The sequence below is a fragment of the Peromyscus leucopus genome, chromosome 9 (assembly GCF_004664715.2).
Source record: "Peromyscus leucopus breed LL Stock chromosome 9, UCI_PerLeu_2.1, whole genome shotgun sequence".
Taxonomy (NCBI): domain Eukaryota; kingdom Metazoa; phylum Chordata; class Mammalia; order Rodentia; family Cricetidae; genus Peromyscus; species Peromyscus leucopus.
Window position 1 is genome coordinate 62,746,419 of NC_051070.1, and position 26,970 is coordinate 62,773,388.

General features: G+C 47.3%; 1 protein-coding gene across 4 annotated transcripts in view; it reads right to left on the reverse strand.

The window, feature by feature from the left end:
- Positions 1 to 26,970, reverse strand: part of Spata13 (spermatogenesis associated 13) — a 142,117-nt gene that overhangs the window by 44,074 nt on the left and 71,073 nt on the right. For 3 of the 4 annotated variants that reach the window (XM_028870364.2, XM_037208481.1, XM_037208480.1), the window contains 2 exons: positions 18,175 to 18,537; positions 15,746 to 15,890 (listed from right to left, as the gene is read on the reverse strand). In XM_028870364.2, the coding sequence (XP_028726197.1) occupies positions 15,746 to 15,890; positions 18,175 to 18,537 (508 nt within the window). The remainder of the gene's footprint in view (positions 1 to 15,745; positions 15,891 to 18,174; positions 18,538 to 26,970) is intronic. The other variant, XM_037208482.1, reaches the window with a different exon arrangement.

The window sequence follows — 26,970 nt, forward strand, 5'->3', positions numbered from 1 at the left end:
GCAACCGAATAAGGCAAGAGACATTCCTATTCACAATCTATCCCACAGAAGCTCTCCAGTGCAAATCTGATCACCTCTCTCCAGCTCAAACCCCAGAGCAGCTCCTGGCTGCCCAGGTCCTCCTCCTGCCCTCTGGTAGCTGAATCTCAGCTGTAGATGGCACTCTAACCTGTCCTCCCACCAGGAGCAATTTGGGCGGCTCGAACTCCCACCTCGGGAGCGAGTCACACTGACCCACAGAGTTGCACCATAATCAATTCGGCTGCAAAGAGTAAAGCAGCAGCTTGGTCAGGATGACGGGACTGAGTTCTTCCGGCGCGCCAGCTTTCTTGCCCAATCCACACCATGATGCATCAGTTCTGATTTCCTTAGCACAGCCGTGGACCCAGACACCGGCGAGGCAACTGAAGTTCAGATTCCTTCATTCTTCCTCTTTTTCTCATGTTTAGAGTAGATCTTTGAGAATGTCATATAATGTGTTTTGACCATATTCATTTCCTCTTCCAACTCCTCCCCAATTCACCCTTTGCCCAGCCCATTCAACCTTGTGTTCTCTAAAACAAACAAACAAACAAACAAACAAACAAATAGCAACAAAACACTCTGATCAGGATCATGTGAGCCAAATAAAGGCTTTCTTCCCCAAATTGCTTTTGGTCATGGTCTTTATCATAACAATAAAAAGCAAGCTAGACTACTACCTATAGCAAAGGGTCTCATATATAGTAGGGATGAAATACTCTGTTAAATAAGCCCAAAACAGAAAGTTCTTGCAATTTTTAAACCTCCCCCCACATCTCCCTCCCTCCCTCTCTCTCTCTCTCTCTCTCTCTCTCTCTCTCTCTCTCTCTCTCTCTCTCTCTCTCTCACACACACACACACACACACACACACACACACACACACACAGAGGTCAGAGGAAACTCGGGATGTCAACTCTCGCCTTCCACCTTGTCTTGTGATAGGGCCTCTCGGTTTCCCAGCCATGTGGGCCAGGCTAGCTGACCCCTAAGTTTCCAGGGACTCTCCTGTCCCACTTTCTGTCTTCCTGTAGGAGCACTAGGGTTAGAGATGTATGGGTGACCACCCCTAAGGGTTACACTGGTTCTGGGAATTTGAACTACAGTCCTCATATTTTCTCAGCAGGCACTTCAACCCCTTAGCCATCTCCTCAGGCCTGGTTTTGGGGGGGGGGGCAGCGGGCAGAGTCTTCTACTGTCACTGGACTTGGCCTGGAACTCGTCTTGTAGTCCAGATTGATTTTAACTCCTTACAACATTCCTGCCTCAGCTTCCCAAGTGCTGAGATTACATTCATAAGCCAACACATAAGCCTGGCTATATGTTGAATTAATTTATTCTATTATGCTATTCCTTGATAACCTCATACACGTACACAATGTCTCTTCCTTATTTGTTCTTGAGGCAGGGTCTTACATTGCCCAAATACAGTCTCTATAGTCAAGGGTACCCTTGAATCCCGATCTCCCTGGCTCTACTTCCCATGTGCTAGGATTAAGGTGTGTACCACCATGCCCCAGTGTTCTAAAAAAGAAGATTTTTTGAAGACACAGCACATTTAAAATCTAACTTACAAACAAGCAAAACAAAAGAAAAGGGAGTAAAATGAAACCCAAATAAGACAGATGGAAAACAAAATTAAAGACTAGCCCTGGCCTCTGTCCCAGGCCCCTAGAGCATGGCTTGGCATGTCCCAGTCCTGTCCTGTCTCCCGCCTCCCCACTCCTGCCTCCCCCCACACCCCGCTTCCTCCCACTACAGGATGCAGAGGACGGTAGCCTCACAAAATCGAATAAATCGGTTCAACTCACAAAGGCTCGGGGCAGCCAGGAAACTTCCCTAGATGATACCAACCAGGCCCTCACAGCAGGCCAGACAGCAGTTCCTAACGGTTTCAAACGTAGCAACTGATCATAAACCAACAAACACAGTGCTGTGCGAGGCAGGTACATACATCTCTGTCAGTTCCAGGCCAGCCAGGGCTACACAGTGAGACCCTGTCTCCAAAAAGCCACAACTAACAACCCCAAACACTGAATCAACACCAAGCTGTTCTTACAACTGATACCAGCTACTAATTAGGGTAAAGAAATGCATGCATAAATTCTTGTACTTCTGAGTGAGGCGTGCATTTCAACTATAAAACGGAAGTATCCCTGCGTTTACACAATTGAATTTTGAAACGACGGGCACCTAAACACTGGACACAGGGGAGACGCTGGTAGGTTGCCTAGCTGCAGCATGGCGGCGGGCGGGGAGGTGGGGGTGGGGTGGGGAGGGTGGGGGAATGGGGGGGGGGCGAGGCCCAGGGAGGAGCCAGACAGGGAGGCGGCAGCAGGCTGGATCCCCGAGGGAATGTCAGGCATTTCCAGATCTCCTAAGTGCCCACTAGATGGGTGGCTTTTGTCTCCCAGGGCTTCTACAAGGCTAAGTTCATGCTTTCCTGCGGGGCACCCCAAAGTTCCTGCTCCCTGTATGTTGGGAGGAACACCAAGACTGAAGACTCAGGCCAGAAGCCACGCCCAGCACCAGTTTGCAGAAGTCAATAACTATGGACCCACCCACAGGGTCCACGCAGAAAGAGGGCAGAGGATCTCCTCACTACCTCTTCAGACCATCCTCTGGCCCATACACACACTCCTGGCAAGTTTTCCACGTAGGTAATAGCGGGGGAACTGCAGAATCCACGGTATGAGAAGCAGCAAGGTTTTCTGTGGTGGAAAGCACTGACTGCCTGCCATGTCTTTTTTGAGGGAGGGCAGTTTCCTTAAAATGGTCCTCAAAGGCTAGAGACATGCCTAGGTGGTTAGGAGAGTATATTGCTCCTGCTGAGGACCTGAGTTCGATGCTCAGCACCCACTTCCCAAGGCTCAGCAAGGCCTACAACTCCATTTCTGAGAGGACCTGATACGATGCCTTTGGCCTCCTTGGGTGCCTTCTATCATGTACATACATCCACACACACCTGCACAAAATGAAAAGAAAATCCTGAAGAGGAAAAAAAAAGAAATTTAAAAACCATTCTCACATTCTTCTTAAGGCAAAAGGCAGTTGTGTCCTATGCTGGAGTTCTTTTCTTTTAATCGTTGAGAAATCTGTGCTATATTGCTGTAATTCCAGCTCTCAGAAGGGAGCAGCTAGAGACCAGCCTGACCGACACAGTGAGTTCCAGGTTAGCTGGGCTCCAGAGTGAGACGATGCCTCAAAAACCTAAACTAAAATCAACAGAAAAGAAATTCCTTTTGAAAATGTAATTCTTATTCCCCGTGCTTGGTTCTAGCTTTGTATTGTTTTCGCAGACCAGTGTAAACACAGGGACCAATTTCACTCCATCTGTAATACCTTCACAATTTGTTTAACATGCACCCCCGCATAACTTAGGCTAGTCTCAGATGACCGCTCTCCTATGGTCCTCAAAGGCTAGAGGATTACGTGTGTGTGTGTGTGTGTGTGTGTGTGTGTGTGTGTGTGTGTGTGTGTGTGTACTGCATCCCACTTTACTTGATTTCTTCCTGGCAGCCAAACATGGCATTTTTTAAAACTTGGCCAGTCACTGGCTACGCCAGTGAGTATACTTCACAGTGGGTCAGCTCCCTCCACATCAGTCACGGGCTGATTTCCAGCCCCTTGGGATGCTCGAATCCCTAAGACACAATCTATACACATCTTCTCCCAGATTTTAATCATTCCTGGAGGATCTGCAACACCCAGAACAGTGTAAACAGTGTAAAAGGATTGATTATACTGGGTTGTAAACATACAGAATAATGATGAGGAAGATGTTTATATTCAAACTACACACAATTTTTCCTCCAAATATTTTTATCTGAGATTTGTTCAGTAAGTAAGCGTGGATCACACAAATAAGGGAGGACACTGATCTGATCTCTCTCTCTCTCTCTCTCTCTCTCTCTCTCTCTCTCTCTCTCTCTCACACACACACACACACACACACACACACACACACACACGTAGAAAATAATAATTCAATTAAACTATTATTGGAGTAATTTAGAAGGACTTTATAAACCCATTTAAAAAAAGTCAATTCATGGGCTGGAGAGATGGCTCAGAGCTTAAGAGCACTGACTGCTCTTCCAGAGGTTCTGAGTTCAATTCCCAGCAACCACATGGTGCCTCACAACTATCTGTAATGAGATCTGGTGCCCTCTTCTGGCCTGCAGGCATACATGCAGGCAGAATACTGTATACATAAGTAAATAAAAGTAAATTCACATTGTGTGTGTGGCTAACACTTATAATTCCAGCATTTGGGCGATTAAAGCAGGATTGTTGTCAATTTGAAGCCAATCTGAGCTCTGGAATTTGAGGCAGCCTGGGCTGCAAAGAGTCCTATCTCAAAAATTTTTTAAAATTTTTAAAGAGGGTTATTGACATGACTCAGCAGGTAAAGGCACTCACCATCAAGCCTGACAACTTGAGTTTGATCCCTGGGACCCACACAGAAGAGAGAGACAACAGACTCCTACAAGTTGTCCTCGGGCCTCCCCAAGCATGCATGCACAGTTAATTAATTAAAAGAATAAATTTTGGGTTTGGGGATTTAGCTCAGTGGTAGAGCTGCTTAGCAAGCACAAGGCCCTGGGTTCTGTAGCACGAATCTTAAATGGTCTTATTAATAAGATCAAACCTGTGGCCAGTTATTGGGGTGAACACTGGAAGATCAGAGAGATAGAATAAGCCACAGCTAACCTCACCTGGCCAACTTCTCAGCTGGTCTTGTTTCCTCAGACCATGTGTGTTCTCATATCCGAATGGTTCTCAGCTGAACTGTGCTGCTCAAAACCTAAAAGCTTAACAAGCCAAATGCTTCTAGTTTCTGGTCCTCACGCCTTATATACCTTTCTGCTTTCTACCATCACTCCCTGGGATTAAAGGCTCGCTTTCTGGGATTAAAGGGGTGAGTCACCATGCTTGGCTGTATCCTTGAACAGATGGATTTCTGCCTCTGGAATGCTAGGATTAAAGGTGTGTACTACCACTGCCTATCCTAAGTATCTAGTGGCTTTTCTGTTCTCTGACCCCAGATAAGTTTATTAGGGTACACAATATTTTGGGGAACACAATACCACCACAGGGTTCAGTCCTTAGCTCTGGGGGGAAAAAAAAGAATACATTTTGTATCAGCAAAGCAAGCTAAGTATGATGGCATGTGTTTACAATCCCAGCACTTGGACTCAGCAGCAGAAGTGGCCAGAGGACGAGACCCTCTCTCCAAACACTGGGAGTGAAACGAAACCACCTCAAACAAAGTTAACTCACCCCCAGGAGATTGTTCCCTCTCGCATTGTTATCTCTCACTATTACTAGCTGCTTTAACACACTGCTGATTAACTGAAGTTTTACTGACATTTTTTTTTAAATGATGCTGGGGATAAAAACCCCTGTTTCAAGCAAGTGTCTTGCTGAATAGCTGAAGTGCTTTTTAAAAATTTGACAGGGCTGAGGTGATGGCCCAGCACTTAAAAGCTCCTTCAGAGATGTGAGTTCGGTTCCCAGCACTCTCATCAGGTAGCTCAGCAATGCCTGTAACTGAGGGGACTCCCTTTGGCCTCTTCAGGTACTACATTAACATGTTACCCGCCCCTCCCCCCCATATATACAGACACAAATAATTAAGAATAAAGTCTTTTTAAAAACAAGGTGGGGGTGGGGGAATCATGCTGCACAGTCTGGCCTTTCATCCTCAATCCTCCCACCTCAGGCTTCTAAGTGCTGGGATCACAGGTGTGCACCACCACGCCTAACCCAGATATGATTTTATGTATATAAGATATATGGCTGGGGATGACGTGCACACCTTATCCCAGCACTTGGGAGGCAGAGGCAGGTGGATCTCTGTGAGTTTAAGACCAGCCTGGTCTACAAAGCAAGTTCCAGGACAGCCAGGGATACACAGAGAAACCCTGTCTTGAAAAACAAACAAACAAACCAAAAAGATATATGTTATGTATGCTTGCAAACATGCATGTGTAAGTCTGGGTGTTATTCCTCAGGAACCACTCACCTCACCTTGTTCTGTGATACAGGGTCTCTCACGGGGACATGAGGCTCACTGATTCAGCAAGCCTCTCTGTCTCTCCATCACTTTAGTTATAGGCATGAGCAGCTGGACCTGATTTTTACATGGATGCTAGGAATCCGAATTTACGCCCTCATGCTAGTGTGGTAAACACTTTATGACTTGTTGAAGGTGGTCTTCCCACACCTACTGACATCAACGCATTGGCATGCATTCATCTTTTGTTTATGATCCATACAAATTCCACTGGTCTTTCTCCCGCGGGACGCAGGAGTATATCATGGAGATTCAGCTGTGTATTGAAGCCAAACTTTGGCCGGCCAAGGGTCTGTCAAGGGGCAAAGCCATTTGTTGTGAATGGTTGGTGTTACCCAGCCTTTACTATTCCAGCTGCCTTTCTGCTGTGAAGTCCGTGCGTGCCCAGACCCATTGGTGGACAGTTCGGCTCCCCAGACCTGCTGGACCTACTAAGTTACTGGCTGCCTTGCTGAACTTGGGAGGCAAGCTGGCGGGAGGCACATAGCTTTGTTTCCCGTGCTAGTGAAGCTCAGACCATCCCCTCACCTTGAGGAGGCCTGGTGATTCTCCAGAGCATTTTGACTGAGAACAAGGGAGGTTTTTGCATGTCAAGGTGAGAGGTAAAGCAGCATTCCTGAGGAGGCAGGGAACGAGGGGCCCAGGGAAAGAAAAGGCAGGCATTTTCTGTAGACAGAGACAGAACAGCATGGGGAGAGAGAACAGAGGACGACAGAGGTCCCAAGGAGGGCAAGCAGATCTCGAGTCGAGTTTTCTGAGTGCCAGAAGTAGAGAGTGGCAGAGATGGAGAAAGAGGATGCAGATGATGAAGATGAGTCTGGAAGCATAGGACTTTAGTCATTAGCAGGACTATGAGCTAGGAAGCTGGACGGAACTGAAGTTATGGAGACAGGATTTCATCCCAGAGAAATAAAGTAGACAGATATAGAGCTTGTTATGTCTAGAGTTATTCCTGCTTGAATGCCTGGTGGAACTATAGCTGAATTGATGTAATTCTGTCCTAGAGGAATAAAGTTAACAGACATAAGAACATAGTGTATGTAGATTTTTTTCCCCTGATATCCCACACTAGACATAGCAAAGTCCCGCCCCCTCCTGGGGGATCAATATGTTTCAATGCTAAGGAAACTTGACAGTCTTCTTTTTCAAAGACAGCTAAGATAATCATAGTTTATCTCAAGAGCAAATTGAAATAAGAATTTTTTAAAGTATCAAATATGACTTGGTAAAATATATAGACTAGGCAGACTCAGAAATATCAATATATTCTCTCTCTCTCTCTCTCTCTCTCTGGTGTGTGTGTGTGTGTGTGTGTGTGTGTGTGTGTGTGTGTGTGTGTGTGTTGAAAGGAGGAGGAGTGTGAAGGCCAGGCATGGTAGCATTTGCCTGTAATTTTAGCAATTTGGACTGTGAGGCAGGATGGTAAGTTGAAGGCCTTTCCAGGCTACAGAGTGAGTTCAAGGCTAGCCTAGGAAACAGAGGGAGACACTCAAACTAAAAAATAAAATAAAGGGTTGGGCATGTAGGTCAGTGACAGAGCATGTTCAAGGCCTTGGGACCTACCCCCAGGACCCTAGCTAGCTAGGGTAGTTTCACTATTTGGCCCACACTGGCCTTAAACTCCTGTTCCTGCCTTAGCCTCCTGAGTGCTGCGATTACAAGCATGTACCACCACACCCAGCTGACCATAGCATTTTTACCAAGGACTTTAGAAAGACACTTGTAAGTGGCACTGTGATTCATCATCCTTCCTCCGTTATCTCCAACACCGCACCCGTGCTGGAGAAAGGCTGGTTCTCAGGCCTGCCCAGCGGCCTTTCCTTCACACGTACTCTGGGCTACTGAGAGATAAGGCTGGCTTCTAAATAGAACATGAGGGAAGTGCCCAGAGCTGGAGAGCACAGCACAATGTGGCAAACCACTTCACTGAGAAGGCACAGATGTTTGTTTCTTTAAAAAAAAAAAAGTTTATTTGCTGGGGAAAATGTCAAGGCAGCATTATGCAGACTCTGTGGTTTAGTTAGTACTAATAATGCATGTGCAGGTCTGCAATATGAGAGAGCAAGGGGCCCAGGGAGAATGAGAACGTGCCCAGTCTGCACAGAAGGACAACACTTAGAAAGCTTAGTGTTTGTAGCTACGGCTCCGCTGCTAAAAGAGAGGGTGTAACTGTTATGGAGGAAGGAATGGCCTCAGGCTCCTCACTGCAATAGAGGAAAAGGTGCCCTCCAGGCCAGACTGCATCCAGCTGACCTTCCAACCCGAGGAAGAAAAAGACGTAAGGTGTTTCCCCCGGGAAGGAACAATAAAGAAAAGCTTCTGCTCCTGTGACTTGAGGGTCCAGGCTCCATCGCAAGCTGACACAGGAAGGAACTGGAGAGTGTGGCCCATGTGGTACTAGATTTTGGGGCATGAAGAATGCAAGAGTAGAGGGGTCATGGACTCTTCCCCCCCAGTTTCAGAGGGCCACTGAGGCCAGGCGGTGCGTAGCAAGGCGTCCCCGTGTGGAGTATCTGAGAGGGCAGGAGGCGGCGAGAAGCCGTCGTGTGAAGCTGTGACCGTGAAGCATAGGTCACAGTGGAGACCTCAAGATGTGGGAGACGCGAGACTGAGACATCACCCAAGGAAAGCCGCATGCGAGGGGAGGACTCCGCCCCCAAGAGTACATTGCAGGCAGCAAGATTCAGGGGCAAAGCCACCTTAAGCCTTTTGACATCAGGCACGGGGGTGCAGGACCTGGGGTTTGCCCGGCTGGGTTTTGGTCTTAACCTTGGCCCAGTATTTCCCTCTATGCCCCCATTTCTCCCTTCTGGAATGGGAATTTGTCTTCGTTAGGTTTTCTTTCTTTTCTTTTCTAGGTTTATTTATTTATTTACTTACTTACTTCATTTATTTATTTATTTATTTATTTACTTAATATGTAGTGTTCTGTCTACATGTATCCATGCATGCCAGAAGAGGACACCAGGTCTCATTACAGATGGTTGTGGTTGCTGGGAATTGAACTCAGGACCTCTGGAAGAGCAGCCAGTGCTCTTAACCTCTGAGCCATCTCCCCAGCTCCTTCATTAGGTTTTCTACTACTCTGATAAAATACTGTGACCAAAAGCACTTGAGGAGGAAAGGGTTTAATTTCATCTTACAGCTTTTAGTCCACCACTCAAGTGAAGTCATGGAAGGAACCTGGAGGCAGGAGCTGACCCAGAGGCCACAAAGGAGTGCTGCTTGCTCCTCATGGTTTGCCCAGTTTGCCCAGTCTGCCTTCTTTTTTTTTTTTTTTTTTTGGTTTTTTTTCGAGACAGGGTTTCTCTGTGTAGCTTTGTGCCTTTCCTGGAACTCACTTGGTAGCCCAGGCTGGCCTCGAACTCACAGAGATCCACCTGCCTCTACCTCCCGAGTGCTGGGATTAAAGGCGTGCGCCACCACCGCCCGGCTTAGCAGATTTTTTTTTTTTTTTTTTTTTTTTTTTTTTGCAGTCTGCCTTCTTAATACCACCCAGGATCACCTGCCCAGGGATGGCACCGCCTATGGTGGGTGGAGCCCTTTCATACTAATCATTAATCAAGAAAATGCCCTACAGACATGCCTACAGGCGAATCTTATGGAGGATTTTCTCAATTCCCTGTGCCCAGTTATGTCTAGGTTTGTATCAAGCTAACAAAACTAACCAGCACAGAATGAATATTCTGTGCCATGTTGAAAGTATCTACTTTTCAATTTGTAGGGGCAGAGGAGTCACAGCTAAGAAATTACCTTGACTCCAAAAGAGACTCTGGACTTTTAAATGGTGTTGAGACTAAGAAGGACCACGGGGGCTTCCAAAGGTTGGACTAAACGCATTTTGCATTTGGTATGATCATGAGTCTACAGGGCCAGAGAGTGGAATGTGGCTGTTAGAATGGGCAATGCCCCCATAGAGTCATGTATTTGAATACTTGGTCCCCAGTTGGTGGCACTGTTTAGGAAGGTGGTGTAGCCTAGCTGGAGGAAGTACATCATGGGGGAGGCTTTGACAGTTAATTGCCCGACCCTAGTTCTAATTGGCTCTGCTTTATGTTTGAAGATGTGAGCTGCCAGCTTCCTGCTCCCGCCTCCATGCATCCTGCTTGCTGCCATGCATCCTGCTTGCTGCCATGCATCCTGCTTGCTGCCATGCATGCTGCTTGCTGCCAAGAGTCTCACCTCTGTCAGGTTGGACTCATCCCTCCAGAACAGCAAGCCATAATAAACTTCTGTACATTGCTTATTTTATCATAGCATCAGAAAGGTAACCAATAACACCTCTCAGCATCTAGAAAGAAAGGGTCCTTAACTCAGCAGACAGAAAGGTAAGAAACAGTCCAACAGGAGCCACAAGCCAGCGGAGGAGCATGGTGGCAGCTTCTATAAGCTACAGACTGACTGGGCATCCAGGCCAGAGAGGCCTTTGCTGCCATGGAGACCTGAACTGCTCTGCAAGTGAAGCAATCACCTGTTGTGGGATACTGGGTAATTGATGCCCCGGCCAGCAGAACCATGATCTGACTCATGAAGTCTCTGGTTGTGCCTCACTGATCTTAGGGGTCCCTAGTCACAAAGATGCTGAGTACCTCCATTAGGGTGTCACGTGATTACTGAAGAAGGAAGTCTGTGGGTCGGCCAGTGTGACAGGGAAACCCAGGGCCCTGTACCTCGGGTCCCCGCACAGCAGGTCATATTGGGGCAGGAATTCTACTGAGTCATTTTCCTGTTGACAGGCTTCCATCCTCTACCTGGTCATTATGCACCCCAGGAGAGAGTAACCCTCGGTGGAAGACGTGTGTCTTAATTTTCCAGACAGGGTGAGCTTGCACACATGTATGCTGGGGAGCTAATGGCTTGACTGGATAACCTTTTGCCTTGATGTGGGGCCAGGGGTGTGACTGACAGAAGACCCCCAAAGCTTGAAAAGTGAAACACAAAAGATGTTGTTTAATAATCATGATGCTCACGATGCAGACATAGGCTAATCCTCTCTACTCATCTTGATGGGTGGCTCAATGAACTCACAAAGAAACAAAATACCCACCAGACCATAGTTACAAAAAGGGTGCCCAGCCTGAGCTGGACCGCAGGGCCTGCCCTCACCAGGGTTAATGATATGTTCTTCGTAGGCAGTAGATAGCTACTTGTGGGAAGCTGATTACAATGGACATTTTTATAACAGAAAGGGGTAATGATTTGTCCTCACTGAAAAGGCCACTTGTGCTGGACACAGATTACTCCTGTCTCTTTCTTGTCCTCACCAACGGCTCCTAAACAGCCACTGCATCTCCTGGATGTCACCTACAACTTCCCAGTGACTGGCTCACACCCAACATCACCCTCAATGAGACTGAAATGTCTAGGAAGCTTGGAGACACACCCTGGTGCTGCCATGATACTCTGCAGGGGCACATGCTGCGAACCTGTGTGTGACTCATGTCACTGGGGGATGCTAAGCCACAGCCGGAAACCAGTGGTAAACAGAGCGGCTACTCTTACTCCACAGCACGCTTGCAAAATGTGCTCCTCCTATTCAGCATCTGCCTCACCCCAAACTGCTGAACTTGCTCTTCTCCTTCACTCTCTCTCTGGTTTTTAATCTTTAATTTTTACTGATGGACTGATTGAAATGGATTTTGCTGGGTAGCTCAGGCTGGCCTGGAACTCACTGGGAAGCCTAGGCTAACGTGGCTAACTTCCTGGGATTACGGACACACATGACCACATAGGCCTGACCATTCTTTCCTTCTGAGGCACAGACCAGGAGCCAGTAAGATGGCTCAGAGGGTAAAGGTACCTAAGGCCAGCCTGATGTCTTGAGTTTGATCCCCAGGACTCACATGGTGTAGAGGAAGATCGGACTCCTGCAGGTTGTCCTCTCACCTACACACACAGCCTATGGCATGCTTGTGCCCACAGATACTACACACACACACACACACACACACACCACACACACACACACACACACCACACACACCACACACACACCACACACACACACCCCCCCATACACACACCACACACACACACACACACCACACACACACACACACCACACACACACACACACACCACACACACACACACACCACACACACACACACACACACACACACACCACACACACCACACACACACACACCACACACACCACACACACACACACACACACACACACACACACACACACACACACACACACACACAGGTTTTACTGTTGTTTTTTGTTTTGTTTTCCAAGATAAGTGTTTCTCTTTACAGTCCTGGCTATCCTGGAACTCGCTCTGTAGGCCAGAGCTCCTCCTGCCTCTGCCTCCCAAGCGCTGGGATTAAAGAGTTGTGAAACCACGTCCAGCTCTGTTGTTTTTAACTGAAGCATAAACCAGCACCACCGTTTTCCTGCTGGCAATGACTCCCTATTGTACTGAGAACCCCAAGTCCTCAGGACGTGAGATACCTTCTGTTTAACCACTGCCTCTGACCACAGCGCCCTCTTCTGTCCATGTTTCCTGAGCTCAGTCCCTGGCTCAGTCCCTCCTTGTTGAACCTCAGTGGAGCATCCCCTGCTGCTTCAGGAGACCTCACTACCTCTTCCTCATTGCCCAGGCTGCTACCCAGTGTCACTCCTGCCCTTTCCTGTGCTCCACCCTCCTCCTCATTTTCTCCACAGACATCACTAGTGGCTTAGGTAATCCCTTCAGGAATCTATTCCAATGCTGGGATGTACAGTACCTACTCTGTATCCAAGGTCCCTTTGGATGCCCAGCTCCTCCCTGGATACTCAAGCCCCTTTAATTAAAACAGCATGACCTTAGCACATAACATACATTCTCCTATATACTTAAAATCATTTCTAGAAGGCTTACAATACTAGTACAGTGGAAATACCACGTGCACAGTCATTCAGCTGTCTAGTTCATGAAAAGGCTAGGGCTGGGGTATGTAGTATGTGTGAGGCCTTGGGTTCATGCTCAAGGTGCAGGAGCCTGGGTATGTTTGGTAAAGGTAGAATTCGTCTCAATATTTCCAGTCTGTGGTAGGTAAACTCAGAGGACATGAAACCCAAGGATACAGAAATCATCTATCTGTATAATCTTTGAAATGCTGTATCCGAAATTGCTGCAACAGCCCCTGGCTCAGAGTTAAGGTTCCACCCATTTTTGTAAGTTGACTGACTTTTTTTTTTTTTTTTTTTTTTGGTTTTTCGAGACAGGGTTTCTCTGTGTAGCTTTGCGCCTTTCCTGGGACTCACTTGGTAGCCCAGGCTGGCCTCCAACTCACAGAGATCCTCCTGCCTCTGCCTCCCGAGTGCTGGGATTAAAGGCGTGCGCCACCACCGCCCGGCTAAGTTGACTGACTTTTGATAAAAAGAGAAGAAAGAAGAACATGACGGCTAATACAGAAGGACTACTTTGCCCCTACGAGGTGAGAGGTGCTGAGAAGAGGCAGGCAGCAGACAGCTGGAAGAGGGGGTGCAGAGTCAAAACCCACCACCTGAGGCCTGGCTCTAGAGGAAACAACAGAGAAGTTCCTTTTGCGACATCATGAATGCATGTGCACCAGTTCACAAATCCTGTGTCCTTCCCTTCCCTGCTTTCTACTATGATACCATGTTGCCTGGGTTAGAAACACTAGAAAGGCACCCCAGCAGAAGGAAAGGAACCAAGAATTACTGCTCAGAGCAAAGGCCTTAGGCCTAGCGAGGTCTGATGCAGTGACTAGCCTGTGTGTTATCTCTAGGGAAGGAAGGGTATTTCCATAGTATCTGGGGCAGGTACAGCATGGTGGGGTGGGGTGGTTTGGGCATGAGTAACCCCCATCTTGTTGTCTTCTCCTGCAGAGTGTCCGTGTTCTGATTCATTTTCTCTTGCAGGACTTTAAGGGACAGAGGAGGTTTGGTCCTGTTCATCGCTCTCCTCTGACACACAGTAAATGCTCACTGCAGAGGGAGAGAGGGCGGATGAGTGGACCCAAGCCAAGGGAGGACTTTTTCAGGACCAATCTGTTCCTGACACCACCTGGGCGCTGTTCTGGGAGCCTAGCCTTCTGTACGCACACTGATGGCGGGGAGCCAAACCCCTGCATAAATGCAGAGACCAGGGGGACTGGGCTCCCATCCTTGTCCCTGCCTCACTGCCCACACGGTGAACAGGCCACCGAGCTCAAACAGCTAGAGTCTGCATCCTGGGAGCCTGACTCTTGGAAGTATGACCGGAGGGCAGGCCAGGCTGGCCTTCCCTTTTTCCCTGGTGGCACCATGCCCAGTGACACTGCTTCTTGGGGTTCCGTGACTACTGGGAGCAATCCTGACATCAGGCATGTCTCACCTAGTTCCCCAGCCATTCTGGGAGCACCCGACATCCTCCTAATCCATTCCTCTTTCCTCCCTGCCCCTTTTAAGTGAGGGTCTCATGTAGACCAAGTTAGCCCCAAACTCACTATGTAACTGAGGAGGACCTTGAACTTCTGATTCTCCTGCCTCCAGCTCCCAAGTGCAGAGATGCATGTGTTTTTTTTTTTAAATTTTATTTATTTTATTTTATAATACCATTCAGTTCTACATATCAGCCACAAGTTCCCCTATTCTCCCCCCTCCCACCCCCTCCCCTTACCCCCAACCCACCCCCTATTCCCACCTCCTCCAGGGCAAATCCTCCCCTGAGGACTGCGATCAACCTGGTAGACTCAGTCCAGGCAGGTCCAGTCCCTTCCTCCCAGCCTGAGCCAAGTGTCCCAAGATGCACAGTTTTATGTAGTACCAGGGCCTGAGCTCGAGGCTTTGTGAATGCTGGGCAGGCACTCTACCAAAGGGATGACATATTTAGCCTGCACCCCACTTTTCTTAAACAAGTCAGTTAGTTTTGATGTTCTTTCAACCACAAAACCCTAAGGTTTTTGTTTCTGTTTTTCTTCTTTAAATTAAAAAAAAAAAATACATAAATCATGAAATAGGATGCTTGGCTGTATGTAGGGACCGAGGAGAAACCCTCTCCATTCCTAACAGCCTGGCAACATTTTTTGCGGTCTTTGTTAGTATCTGAGCACATGCATGCCTGATAGACATTGGTACAATCGCTGAAGCACTTTTGGTTGAACTCAACCCCCGAAATAACAATGACATCCTCATCCCAGGTCCCCAACAGCGACGTGGATGGAAAGAGTCTTTGCAGATGGCACCTTAAGATGAGGGCACTGGGGACAAGGGGCCCCCCTTAGTGAGACTGGTGTCCTTACAAAAGGGGGAGATGTGGGCACATACGTTTGCAGCAGGGAGGATGCCACCAAGTGGGCAGGTGGAGATGGGGCTGCACAGGCCAGCCAAGGAGCCCCGAGGCTGGCAGAAGCTAGGAGAGGTCTGGCATGGTGTTCCTACAGCCTCAAACAAACAAACCAAAAAAAAAAAAAAAAACACCCTCCGCATGAGAACCCTGGGTCTCCACACTGGGATGGATGTGCAGAAACTTAGGTCTGGAGACGTACGTAAGAAGAGGAACAGGAGTCTAAAACTCAGAGTAACCCAGATAACTACTGAAGCACTCCCCCGGCTGAAAGATGGAAAAAGGGCAGAACACCTGGGTGCCTCAGGCTCTCTGGTACCAGACGAAAGGTTCCAGGGCGCAGAGGAAGCCCCAGGACTCACCATTGGATGCTTTCATCTGCCGTCGGCGCCCCACGCGGTCCAGCCCGATGGGAGTGCTCTGGGAAAAGGTGAAGGGCCGGAGGCAGGCTGATACAGCCTTGTAGGGTGGAACCTGGTGTGCAGGCACGGGAGGCCTGGCTGCTGGCTGCGAAAGGAAGTGAAAAGCTGTGAGAAGGTGCCAGGAAGTCTCAGCTCCTGTGCGCCACAAAACATTTCTGTGTTCTCACCCCGAAGCCACTGGCAGATGTGGGGTGACTTCTTCAAGCCCCGCCAGCAGCTGCAGGCTGCACCCAGCTCGGTGGCAACAGGCTGTTGCTAAAGTTTCAACAGCAGCCTCGATGCCAGCTCAGTCACATGTCGTCCCACTCTGAGCGACACACCGGTGGGGAACAGAGAGAGAGAGAAAGAGAGGCATCTGAGGGAGAGGAAGGCCGGGACAGCAGCAGAGCTATGAGCCACAGGTAGGAAGGTACGCTGCCCAGAGGAGGATCTGAGGAAGCAAGGCCGGGCCACAGCACACAGACGTGGTCACCCATCTCGAGTGTTGCCTTGCTTTTTTTAAAACAAGATTTTATTCGGGGGCTGGAGAGAGGGCTCAGTGGTCAAGAGCACTGGCTGCTCTTTCAGAGGACCCAAGTTCAATTCCCAGGACCTACGTGGCAGCTCACAACTGTAACTTTAGTTCCGGGGAATCCGACACCCTCACACAGACATACACGCAGGCAAAACACCAGCGCATATAAAGTAAAAATAAATCATTTAAAAAAGATTTTTTTTTCTTTTACATAGTCCAGGTGTATGTGCCTGTATTTGTGTGCCACCTCTAAGTGGATGCCTGCAGAGGCCTGAGGGTATCTGATCCCCTGGTGCTGGAGTTACGGGCGGATGTGAGCTGCCCCGCATGGGTGTTCTAGAAGGGACTTAAGAACCACTAACACTGAGCTGTCTCTCCTCCTGTGCTTTAGGTTGTACATCAGGGGCTTGCTCTGTAGACCAGGCTGGCCTCAATCCCACAATTCCTCTGCCTCAGCCTCTTAAGTTCTAGAATGACAGGCAGGAACCACCATATTTGCACACAATACCACCTTGGTGCTCAGAAGTGAAAGTACATTCGAAGTACCTCAGATTATCCCTCAACTGTGTCTTGCACTCAAATATATTACAATTTGCTTTAGTTTAGAAATCTTTCCTAACAAGTGGGGCACCCTAAAACAAAAGGATCCTAGAGACCATGTAGTATTCTTCAACTTCACTTTTGCTTGTGGGTTTTTTGTTTTGTTTTTATTTTTGTTTTGAGGCAAGGTCTCACAGTCCACGCTGACCTCAAACTCTACACAGCCTGAGTGACCTTGAGGGATCACAGGTGTGTGCCACCACACTGGGCTTTTCATTTTATTTGAAGAACTCAAGAGTCTTTGAGTGTTGGGTAAAAGCAAGACACTGCACTGAGCTTGGCAGGAAGCACTTTAACGCACCATCCAAGCCCAATATCGAGTTTCTTTTTCAGAGAATTTTTACAGGAAACTTAAGAAAGCACCCAGCAGGCTTTCAAAATGAAACCGAGTGTATAAATTATTCTATAAACTGTTCTGTGACTATGAGCATGATCGTGGTATTAGTTGGGCCAGATATGCAAAGACGTATGAGTTTCTCCAAGAGAGGGCCTTAACTTGAATGTTCTATGACCTCAAAGTACTCAAGACACACTGAGAAAATATTTGCTGAATGTGCTGAGGGACCAATGGTGTTTACGGTCAAACCTGCAGCAAATCTGTAATGTAAAGTTGAACAAGGAATGGTGGTGTTGTTCCACGGTAGAGAGCTTGTCTAGCATGTTCCCAGCCTGGGTCCTTTCCAGGAGTGGTGGGTGAAGGTGTGATGAATCACTAGGGACGGAGAGGAAGGAGATGCAATATTTTAGAAGATCAAGACATTTTTCTCTGAGCACGGCTTTGTGCTTGTTTGGGGGTGGGTGGGTGGGAGGAACACGGGGTTCCGTGCATGACAACAAATGCTTTATGACCGAGCTACATCCACCCCCTCCCCTTCCGCTGCATCTTTATTTTGTTCCTATGTTTCCATTCTAACAGCGGACCACTGTGTCTTCCAACAATCCCTCCCTCAGGAAGTGCACCGCAGACAGCCAGGGTATGGTCCCCCCCACTGGCTCAGGTCTCTAGCTATTCAGACAAGTGACAAGTCTGTGCTCTGAGCTAAGGCTCCAGGAAAGAAGACTGGAAAGCAGACGATGAGAGAACCGAACTGTTAGTGTGAATCCAAGCAGGTTTCAAAGCCAGGAGGAAAACGGGTGAGGAGGTATACCCTGCCCCAGAAGGAAAAGCAGTGTCCAGTTTAGTCTGCAGGAAGGACAGAGGCAAGGAGCCAAGGGAGAGTCTCTGCTGGCCGTGGTTGGAGACACCAGCTCTTACTTGGACCAAGAGGTTCTCCACATCCGCTGCCTGGGTGTTGCCATAGAAACTGACCCCTCCAATCACAGATATTGGTCGCCTTCTCCGGGCCCCCCTGGAAGAGCCTGAGGGGGCACGTGGATCCTGGCTGGTGGGGGTCACTCTTGACGGGTGCATTCTGTCCACATGGTCGTCATCTGGAGGGTCTGCAGCAATGGCATCTTCAGGAATGGACAAGCTCCTGCTGGCCAGCTGGCCGTAGTCGGACTGTGGCCGCGGCCGGGTGCGCCTTCCTGAGCCCCATCTCCTCCTGGAGATGCGGGGCACCTCGGTCTGCTCCTCCTCCTGGGCTGAACCCTGCGGCCAGTCATCCCCATTCGCCACCTTTGCAAATGAACAGGCTGAGTGAGCTCAGAGATCCAGGTAGGTGTGAGCAGACGCCTGCTGCCTCCCTCCCACTCTGGAGAGGCACAGACTCACTTTACCTAAAGTAACTGTGCCAGAGGCAGTGAGGACACAGCCAACTGTGGATGAAATGAGCTGAACTTCACTCCAGGCTGAATTAACTCTATAGCTTAAGAGATATTTGGGGATCAGCGATGAGCTACAGTGAGACATTAAGAATGCCAGCAGGTCTACAGTAATAAAATGAACATACAATTAAAGTATTTCCCAAATATGCTTAGCAGCAGGAGGTCAGCCACAGCAGCCAGACGTTGAGTGTGTAAAACGTAAGTGTGTAACAAGATTCACAGCTGCCCTGCACTCTCTTCTTTCAGTGCAGATGCTACTGACAAAGAGAATGTGCCACGAGGTTGCAGCCAGGACCACGAGGGCTCAACACTTGAGGATCCTATCCCAGAGCCATGGTCTGACGGGAGTGGACCGAAGTAGGCAGCATCCCTAGAACTGCCAGACTGCAAACAAGCTGTGTGGGCCTGGACAAGTCAAGGCTAACCTTGGCTCTCAGGCGGGATGACTCTCATAATCCCATATTCTATGACCCACAGCTGAGCATGGTGGTCCACGCAGTAATCTCAGCGCTTGGGAGGAAGAGGAACGAGGGCAGTGGAGTCAAGCCAGCCTGGGCGACCTAAAGAAGACTGTTTCAAAATAACAGGAAAAAGATTTCGCGACTCTAAAAGAGGTAACACTTTTTTTGCTAGCAGTCCTGGGGTCCTAGGGCCTTGAATGTGCTGAGTAAGCATTCCCCCAAGTGCTACCTTAAAGTTAGATGCCCACCACTTCTAATTTTAATTCAATAAGTTTTCCATCTTTGGGGAGAAGGAGGAGGGCAGGGTTTTGACAAGTACCCCAGGCTAGACTATTAACTGCCATTCCTGAGTAAGCAGTTAAGCACCACCAGGCCCACTCAGCATTATATACTTTTTCAAATGTAATCGGGAAACTATGCATGGTTTGGAATCAGGCACACTTCCATATCCATCCAGGTCAGGGCCAGGGCCTGGCCAAGTAACCTCAGGCAAGTGACTTGAAATGCAATCCTGGCAGGCTAGGCTTTATCAGGTACAGTCAGCTGTCACTCTCCAAAAATGGCCACAGAGTAGCCATTCCCAGAGCTTGCCCTGCCTGGGAATAGTTATCAGTCTATTTGGTAGATCCCCCAAAGTCTGGATGCAGGAAGGGGTAGGGCTGGTCCAGAGATTGGCAGTCATTGTCAGCAGCGGCCACAGCAGCTGCTGTGAGCCAAACCTGGACAGCTTCGAATACCCAACCCAATACACACACACATTCACACACACACATTCTCCCTCTCCCTCTCTTCCTCTCTCCCTTACTCTCTTTCTGTTGTAGAATATTATTTTAAGATGTGTTACATCTGTATATGTTGTGGAGCATTTGTTTTAATGAAGCAAGGTATGTTGCATTCTTTTATGTTTCATTTGTTTAACTCTATAAAGCTGTGTTACTTTGCCTGTCTAAAACATCTGATTGGTTTAATAAAGAGCGCCAGGGATGCCAGGTAGAATAAATAGAAGGAGAAATCTAGGCTCAAAAAAAGAAGAACAAGGAGCTGGAGAGATGGCTCAGAGATTAAGAGCACTGGCTGCTGATTTAGAGGACCTGGGTTCAATTCCCAGCACCCACATGACAAGTAATAGCACTGGCTGTTCATCCAGAGGACCTGGGTTCAATTCCCAGTAACCATATGGCAGCTCACAACTGTCTATAACTCCAATTCCATGGGATCTGGCACCCTCACACAGATCTACATGTCAGCAAAACACCAATGCACATAAATTATTTTTTTTTTAAAAAAGAAGAAAAAAGAACGAGAAAGGGGAAGAGCGAGAAAAGGAGAGGAGGATGCCAGGGACCACCCAGCCACAGAGTAAGAAAGGAAGAAAGACATATAGAATAAAGAAAGGTAAAAAGCCCAGAGGCAAAAACATAGAAGAGGAGAAATAAGTTAATTTAAGTTAGAAAAGCTGGCATTCGTAAGTAAGAATAAGTCTCAGTGTATTTATCTGGGAGCTGAGTGGCCAGCCCCCATAAGAGTTAAAAAAAAAAATCAACTACCTCCGTGTGTGTGTGTGTGTGTGTGTGTGTGTGTGTGTGTGTGTGTGAATCTTCCTGCCCCAGACTCCCAAAGTGCTGAGATTACAGAGCAGCGCTACCCATCTGGCTTGTCCCTAATCACTTTTTAAAAACACAAACCGAACAGACTATGAAGCCACAGGTTGGGGGAGAATCCTGGGATACGCAGAGCAGGCAGTGGGCACATCAAAGGCAGGTAGGTGGCCAAGGGATGACACAGCAATCCTAGGTGTCTAGTCCTGCCCTGCCCATGAGATAGGTAGAGGCTCAGAAAGAGAAACTCTGTGCCAGTGACAAGAGTCCTAAAATAAAGGCTTGTTTAATTTCCAGTCTGATCTGTATAAGTGTTCACTAAGATTATACCAGAGTTCAAGGCCAGCCTGGATAACATAGTGAGACTCCCAACTCAAAAAAAGAAAAGACACAGTATACATGCATCAGGCAGAAGCTGAACTGTACAGACACTCTACATTAACCTCTTCATTCTTCAAATTAGAAACACTGAAAGAGAAAGGAGTGTAGCAGTTCGCCCAGGGCCACACAGCCACTCGGGTGTCCTCTGAATTTCTATTCACAATCTCTGTCTATCCTGTACCTTCAAGACACCTGTGAAGGGGCAGAGTACTCTATAAATTACGTGAAAAAAGTTACCTCTCCCACAACTGCCTATAAAATTACCTGCCTATAACAGTCTCCCCAAAGACTTCAATGGTCCCCACACCCTATTTTCTTACACTGTTGGAGAGGGGAGAACCACAGTCCTTGTTTTCCTCATTTCCTTTCCTACAGACCTGTATCTCCATTCTCGCTCAGCCTCCTTTTTTTATATCAAAATGGTACAGAAACCTTAGATCCTCACCACCCATCAGAAGTATTTTTTTGTGAACTCATTTACACACACACACACACACACACACACACACACACACACACACACACACCCAGATGAAGATATGTATGTTTTATCCTCCCTAACATCACCACGGGAAAAGGAGAGAAATCATAAAATTAACACCATTTCCTGAATTCCGTATGAAACCGGATTATCATGGGGGACTGAAACAGATTACTAACTCAAGTGACACAGACAACTTAAATACATAGTAAGGATAAATCCATTTCTATGACGTCATTTAAGAAGGGTCAGAGAAGTTGCTAGAAAAACAAGTGCACAGAACAAAATCAGAGGCATGAGTAAGTAGTCTAACTACTCACAAAGGCGTGTATAGTTATTGATTTTATAAAGTTTTAGGTTTTTGTTGTTTTTAATGATTAGAAGCTTTGTTTCGTGCTTATGCAACATGCAACTTGTATTTTCTTACCAGTGCCAAAAATAAAGAAATATACCAGGAAGTGACCGGGGCTGGGCAAGACGGGCACAGCCAAAGCAGCCTAGCAGGTATTCCTGTCCTGCCACACTTCTGTGCCAGCTACTGTCTGCATACAGGCGGCACAAGAGAAATCCAACTGTAAGGACTTCAGTGTTTTACAGCTCCACGGAAGATACAAGAGCAGCCACCCTCTAAAAGGAACCAAAATGTCCCAGGGATCCCAACATCTAGCTACAAAATATCACATCCAGCTGAAACATCCATTTCAGAAGAAGCCGCAAAGAATCCTCTTGTGAGCTCACAGTCAAATGCTACCCCTCAGCCAAAAGCAGACAGATCCCTTCCAAAGCCAATGTGGATGTGGCTACCTACAGACCAACCAGAACCCTTACGCAGGCCAGGCAGGCTAGGCAAGGACTCTGCTCAGAGCTGCACTGGTGCTAAACAAAAATATTTTATTTTAAGCAGAACTTTTGTGCTTCTGGAGTACTGTCCAGGTTCACTCTGAAGAGTGTAGGTTAATGGGCTCATTCTCAGAACTTTAAACACACACTCCAGCAAGCGTCCTTCTCTCCAGGTTGAGAACCTACCTGAGACTTAGCCATGGGCAGGGGCTGCCCACACAGACACTGGAGGAACAGGCAGTTGACCACATTCATGTTTTCCAGAGTTGCCCAAGTCTTTTAAAAGCTATGATCAGGGCCCTACATGGGCCACGCAGCGCTCCGCCTGATCCAATCCAGCAGGCTCAACTCAAGTCTCCAAGGCTCTTCTGCAGCTTGAATGACCAAGTTACACCCAAGCCATAAACCTTTGTAAACAGACCTTGCACTCTGGGGACTGCCCTTTTTAACTCTCGCTTTTCTGAACTCTTCTGAAGTGGCTTTCCTAGTCAGTGAGCAGGATTTGCTTCCTATACGGGACTTTTCTTTCAGTTACAGAAATGTAAGACTGTACAAACTAATATAAACCGTTTCCTTGAAACATTTCTGTGACAGGAAATTATTAACTGGAGATTAAAAAGAAAAATGCTTCAAAGAACCTGGAGTGATAGCATCTACTCAAGAGCCAGACATACGAGGTAGCTGACAAGTACCCCAAGACAGGTAGAGTCCTACCTACTCTGCGCATCTGTGAGTGTGCTTTGTAGAAGCGTTCACATCAGAATGGACTCACCCTGGATTAGGTGGGCGCTAAACCAGTGGCTGTTGACTTTACACACAGAGGAAATTTTAGAGACAAACACAAAGGAAGCAAGCTCTCGAAGACCGGATAGAGCCTGCTGTGATTTATCTATCAGGAAGGAGGGTTTTATGTAGCCCAAGTTAGCTTCAGTCTTGACCTGTAACTGAGGATGACCTTGACCTTCTGATATTTCTGTCCGCACTTCCCAACTCTCGGGATTAAAGTGTGCTAGGCAGGAATTCTACCAACTGAACTCTATCCCCAGCCAAGGAATGACACATTTACAGGCCAGAGATTGTCACTGTCACAGGAAGCTGGAGAGGGCAGCGGAGGCTCTTCCCTGAGCCTTGTAGAGATTGTGATTCTGACACCCTTTGACTCCGAACTTGTGGTTTCCCAGCCCTGCGAGGTAGTAACTGTTGTTTTAGCCATCCGCTGCATATCCCTTGCTAGGCAAGTCTAGCTACCTAAGACAGCAGGGGAATTCAGAAGAAAATATAACAGGTAATAAAATTAAAGATACTTTGTGAAGATTGAAAAAAAAAAAAAACAAAACAACAAAAAAACCTCTGATGGAGATATAGGTTTCTGAAAATGCACACTGCATCAAGCTTAATTCCCAGAATGCTCCTGGAGAACCACAGGCCTGGACAAGGTTAGGACTTGAGCTACACCCAAGGAGATGGAACAGAAAGGAAAAACCCTTTACTGCAGTGGCTCTTCCTAATGCTACGATCCTTTAACACCGTTCATCACGTTGTGGTGACCGCAACCACAAAATTATTTTCATTGCTACTCATAACCGTAACTCTGCTACTGTTATGAATTGCAATATAAATACCTGTTATGCAGAATATTTGATACGGGACCCCCAAAGGGGTTGAGACCCATAGGTTGCTTTTCAGTGATTTGGAGGGCACAAAGTCTCCCTGCCTGAATGCCTGAACACATGCTTCCATAGTTAATCTTCCTGACCACCCCAGAGGAAAGCACTAGGGAGAATCTACCTGAAAAAGCCAAGGAGCTTATGACATTGGTCCAGTGCTTCCCCCCTTCGGCAAAATGAAGTTGGAGGTGAAGCCTTACTCCTTACAACAATCCAAATCCCTATTTAAAATTATGACTTGAGTATCTTTACCCTAGGATCAGAGCATTTCAGATTTGTTAGGCCCAAAAGAAACTGGGGACAAATGGCGACCTGTGGTGCCCATTAGCACACCAGAGTGCATGGTATATAGCCTAGCCTCCAGGCTCAGTCAATATAAAGAGCACCCATGGTTCTTCCCACCTGGCTCCCTACCCTAAACTTCTCAGCTCATACTTCCTCCCCCAGGTTCTCAGTCCCTCATAACCAACCATGTGTTCTCTCTTTTGTCTTCCTCTCTTGACCCCTTCTTTCTGGCTTGTCTCTTTCTCTTCCTCTCTCACTCTCCCTCACTCTAGCTCTCTCTTCTCCTGGCCTGGTTCGGTCTGCTGGTCATGATCACTGTCTCCTCTCTCTCTGCTCTGAACTCTTCCAGATGCCCCTAGCTGCTCTCTCCCTCACATCTACAATAAAAACCTTCCCCCTCAATCATACCTTGGAGCAGTCATGTCCTCAGTTTATACAAGATTATTTTTGGATTTTAGAGTATTTGCATACAAATAAAGAGAGTTCTCAGGGATGGGTTTGCTTGTCCTGGTTAGTTGTTGTTGTTTTTGTTTTGTTTTGTTTTTTAATCAACTTGTCGAAAGCTAGAGTTATTTGGGAAGAGGAACCTCAGCTGAGAAAAATCAGATTGACTGTAGGCAAGTCTGTAGGTCATTTTATTGATTAATGATTGATGTGGGGGGACCCGGCACACTGTGGGCAGAGCCACCCCTGAACAGACAGTTCTGGAGTGTATAAGACAGCATAGTGAACAAGCCATGAGGAGTAATGTTGCTGGAGGGCTTCTCTCCAGGTTCCCCAAGCCCCACAGTCCCACAATCCACTTATAAAATAATCACTCAGACGCTTATATCACTTATAAACTGTATGGCCGTGGCAGGTTTCTTGCTAACTGTTCTTTTATCTTAAATTAACCCATTTTTATAAATCTATAGCTTGCCACGTGGCTGGTGGCTTACCAGAGTCTCTACATGCTGCTTCTCCTGGCGGTGGCTGCAGTCTCTCCCCTCCTTCTTCCTGTTTCCCCAATTCTCCTCTCTCTTTGTCCCGCCTATACTTCCTGCCTGGTCACTGGCCATCAGTGTTTATTTATATAGAGTAATATCCACAGCAGAGTAAGCTAGTAAGCAGTGTTCCTTCACAGCCTCTGCTTCGGTTCCTGCCTCCTGGTTCCTGCCTTGACTTCCCTTCATGATGGACTGTCTGCTGAGAGGTGAAATAAACCCTTTCCTCCCCAACATGCTTTTGGTCACAGTCTTTATCAAAGCAATATAAACCCATACCACACAGGCTCCAAGTCTAAAAGCAAAATTCCCTATTGTTTCACATACGCCTCTATCATGGCCCAACAGTAATTTATGGGCTATTTTTTTTTTTTAACAATTTTGTGCACAAAACAGTTTCACTTGTATGATCATATCAGTGCTTAACAAGTACTGGAATGTGGAATATTCTGGCTTTCAAACATTTAGATTAGGGTTGCTCAGTCTGTGTACTTTATTCCCTAAATGAAAATTAATCAACAAGGCATTTGAAGCAACATGGTGTTGATGTGCATGTGTATGAGTTTTATATCTATGTCCAATGATCTTTTAAAATTATTTATTTTATGGCATTGGTGTTTGCCTTCATGTATGTCTGGGGCCCCCTGGAACTGGAGTTACAGATGGTTGTGAGCTGCCTGGTGGGGGTGCTGGGAATCAAACTCAAGTCCTCTGCAAGAACAATACATGTTCTTAACCACTGGGCTACCTCTCCAGCCCCCTAATGTGATTATCTTATATTCTTTTCAGTGCTGAGGACCTGGCAGGTGCTAGACAAAGCACTCAAATTCTGAGCCATATCCTAGCCAAGGTTTTCATAAGCACTAGAATGCTTAAGTTTATTAATATTAATTACTAGAAAGTTTATTAATGCTACTCATAACATTAATATGATATGCTGGGGTAGGGACATGACTCCGAGGCAGAGTAAATGGCCTTTATCCAACCTGTAGATTGGAGAGAGAGAAAAAAGTAACTTTACTCAGTGATGAAAAACACCTTTTAAGCTGGGTTCAGTGCCCTGGGCCTGGTGCAGTCAACAGTGGTCCCAGTTAGTCAGGAGAGTCAGGAGGCTGGGGTGGGAGAAGCACCTGAATCAAAGAGCTTGAAGCCAGCCTGAGTAACATAGCGAAATACTGCTCTCCTCTCCCCCTAAAAGGGTAGGTGTGGTAGCAGGAGGGTCGGGAGTTCATATCAGGACCCTGTCTCAAAAAACTAAACAAACAATAAAAGAAAAAAACAATAAAATGGGAAAAGGCAACGGAAACAGCTTGTTACCGTGCTACGATTATTACACAGCATCCACGCACCAAATGAGAACATTTACTCCAGGGCTGGGCGGTGGGGGCGCACGCCTTTAATCCCAGCACTTGAGAGGCAGAGGCAGGTGGATCTCTGTGTGTTCGAGGCCAGCCTGGTCTACAGAGCCAGTTCCAGGACAGCCTCCAAAGCTACACAGAGAAACCCTGTCTCAGAAATAAACAAAGAAACAAAAAGTCATTTACTCCATAAGTAAGTGTAAACTTGAAGAGGTGGGATGAGACTTGTG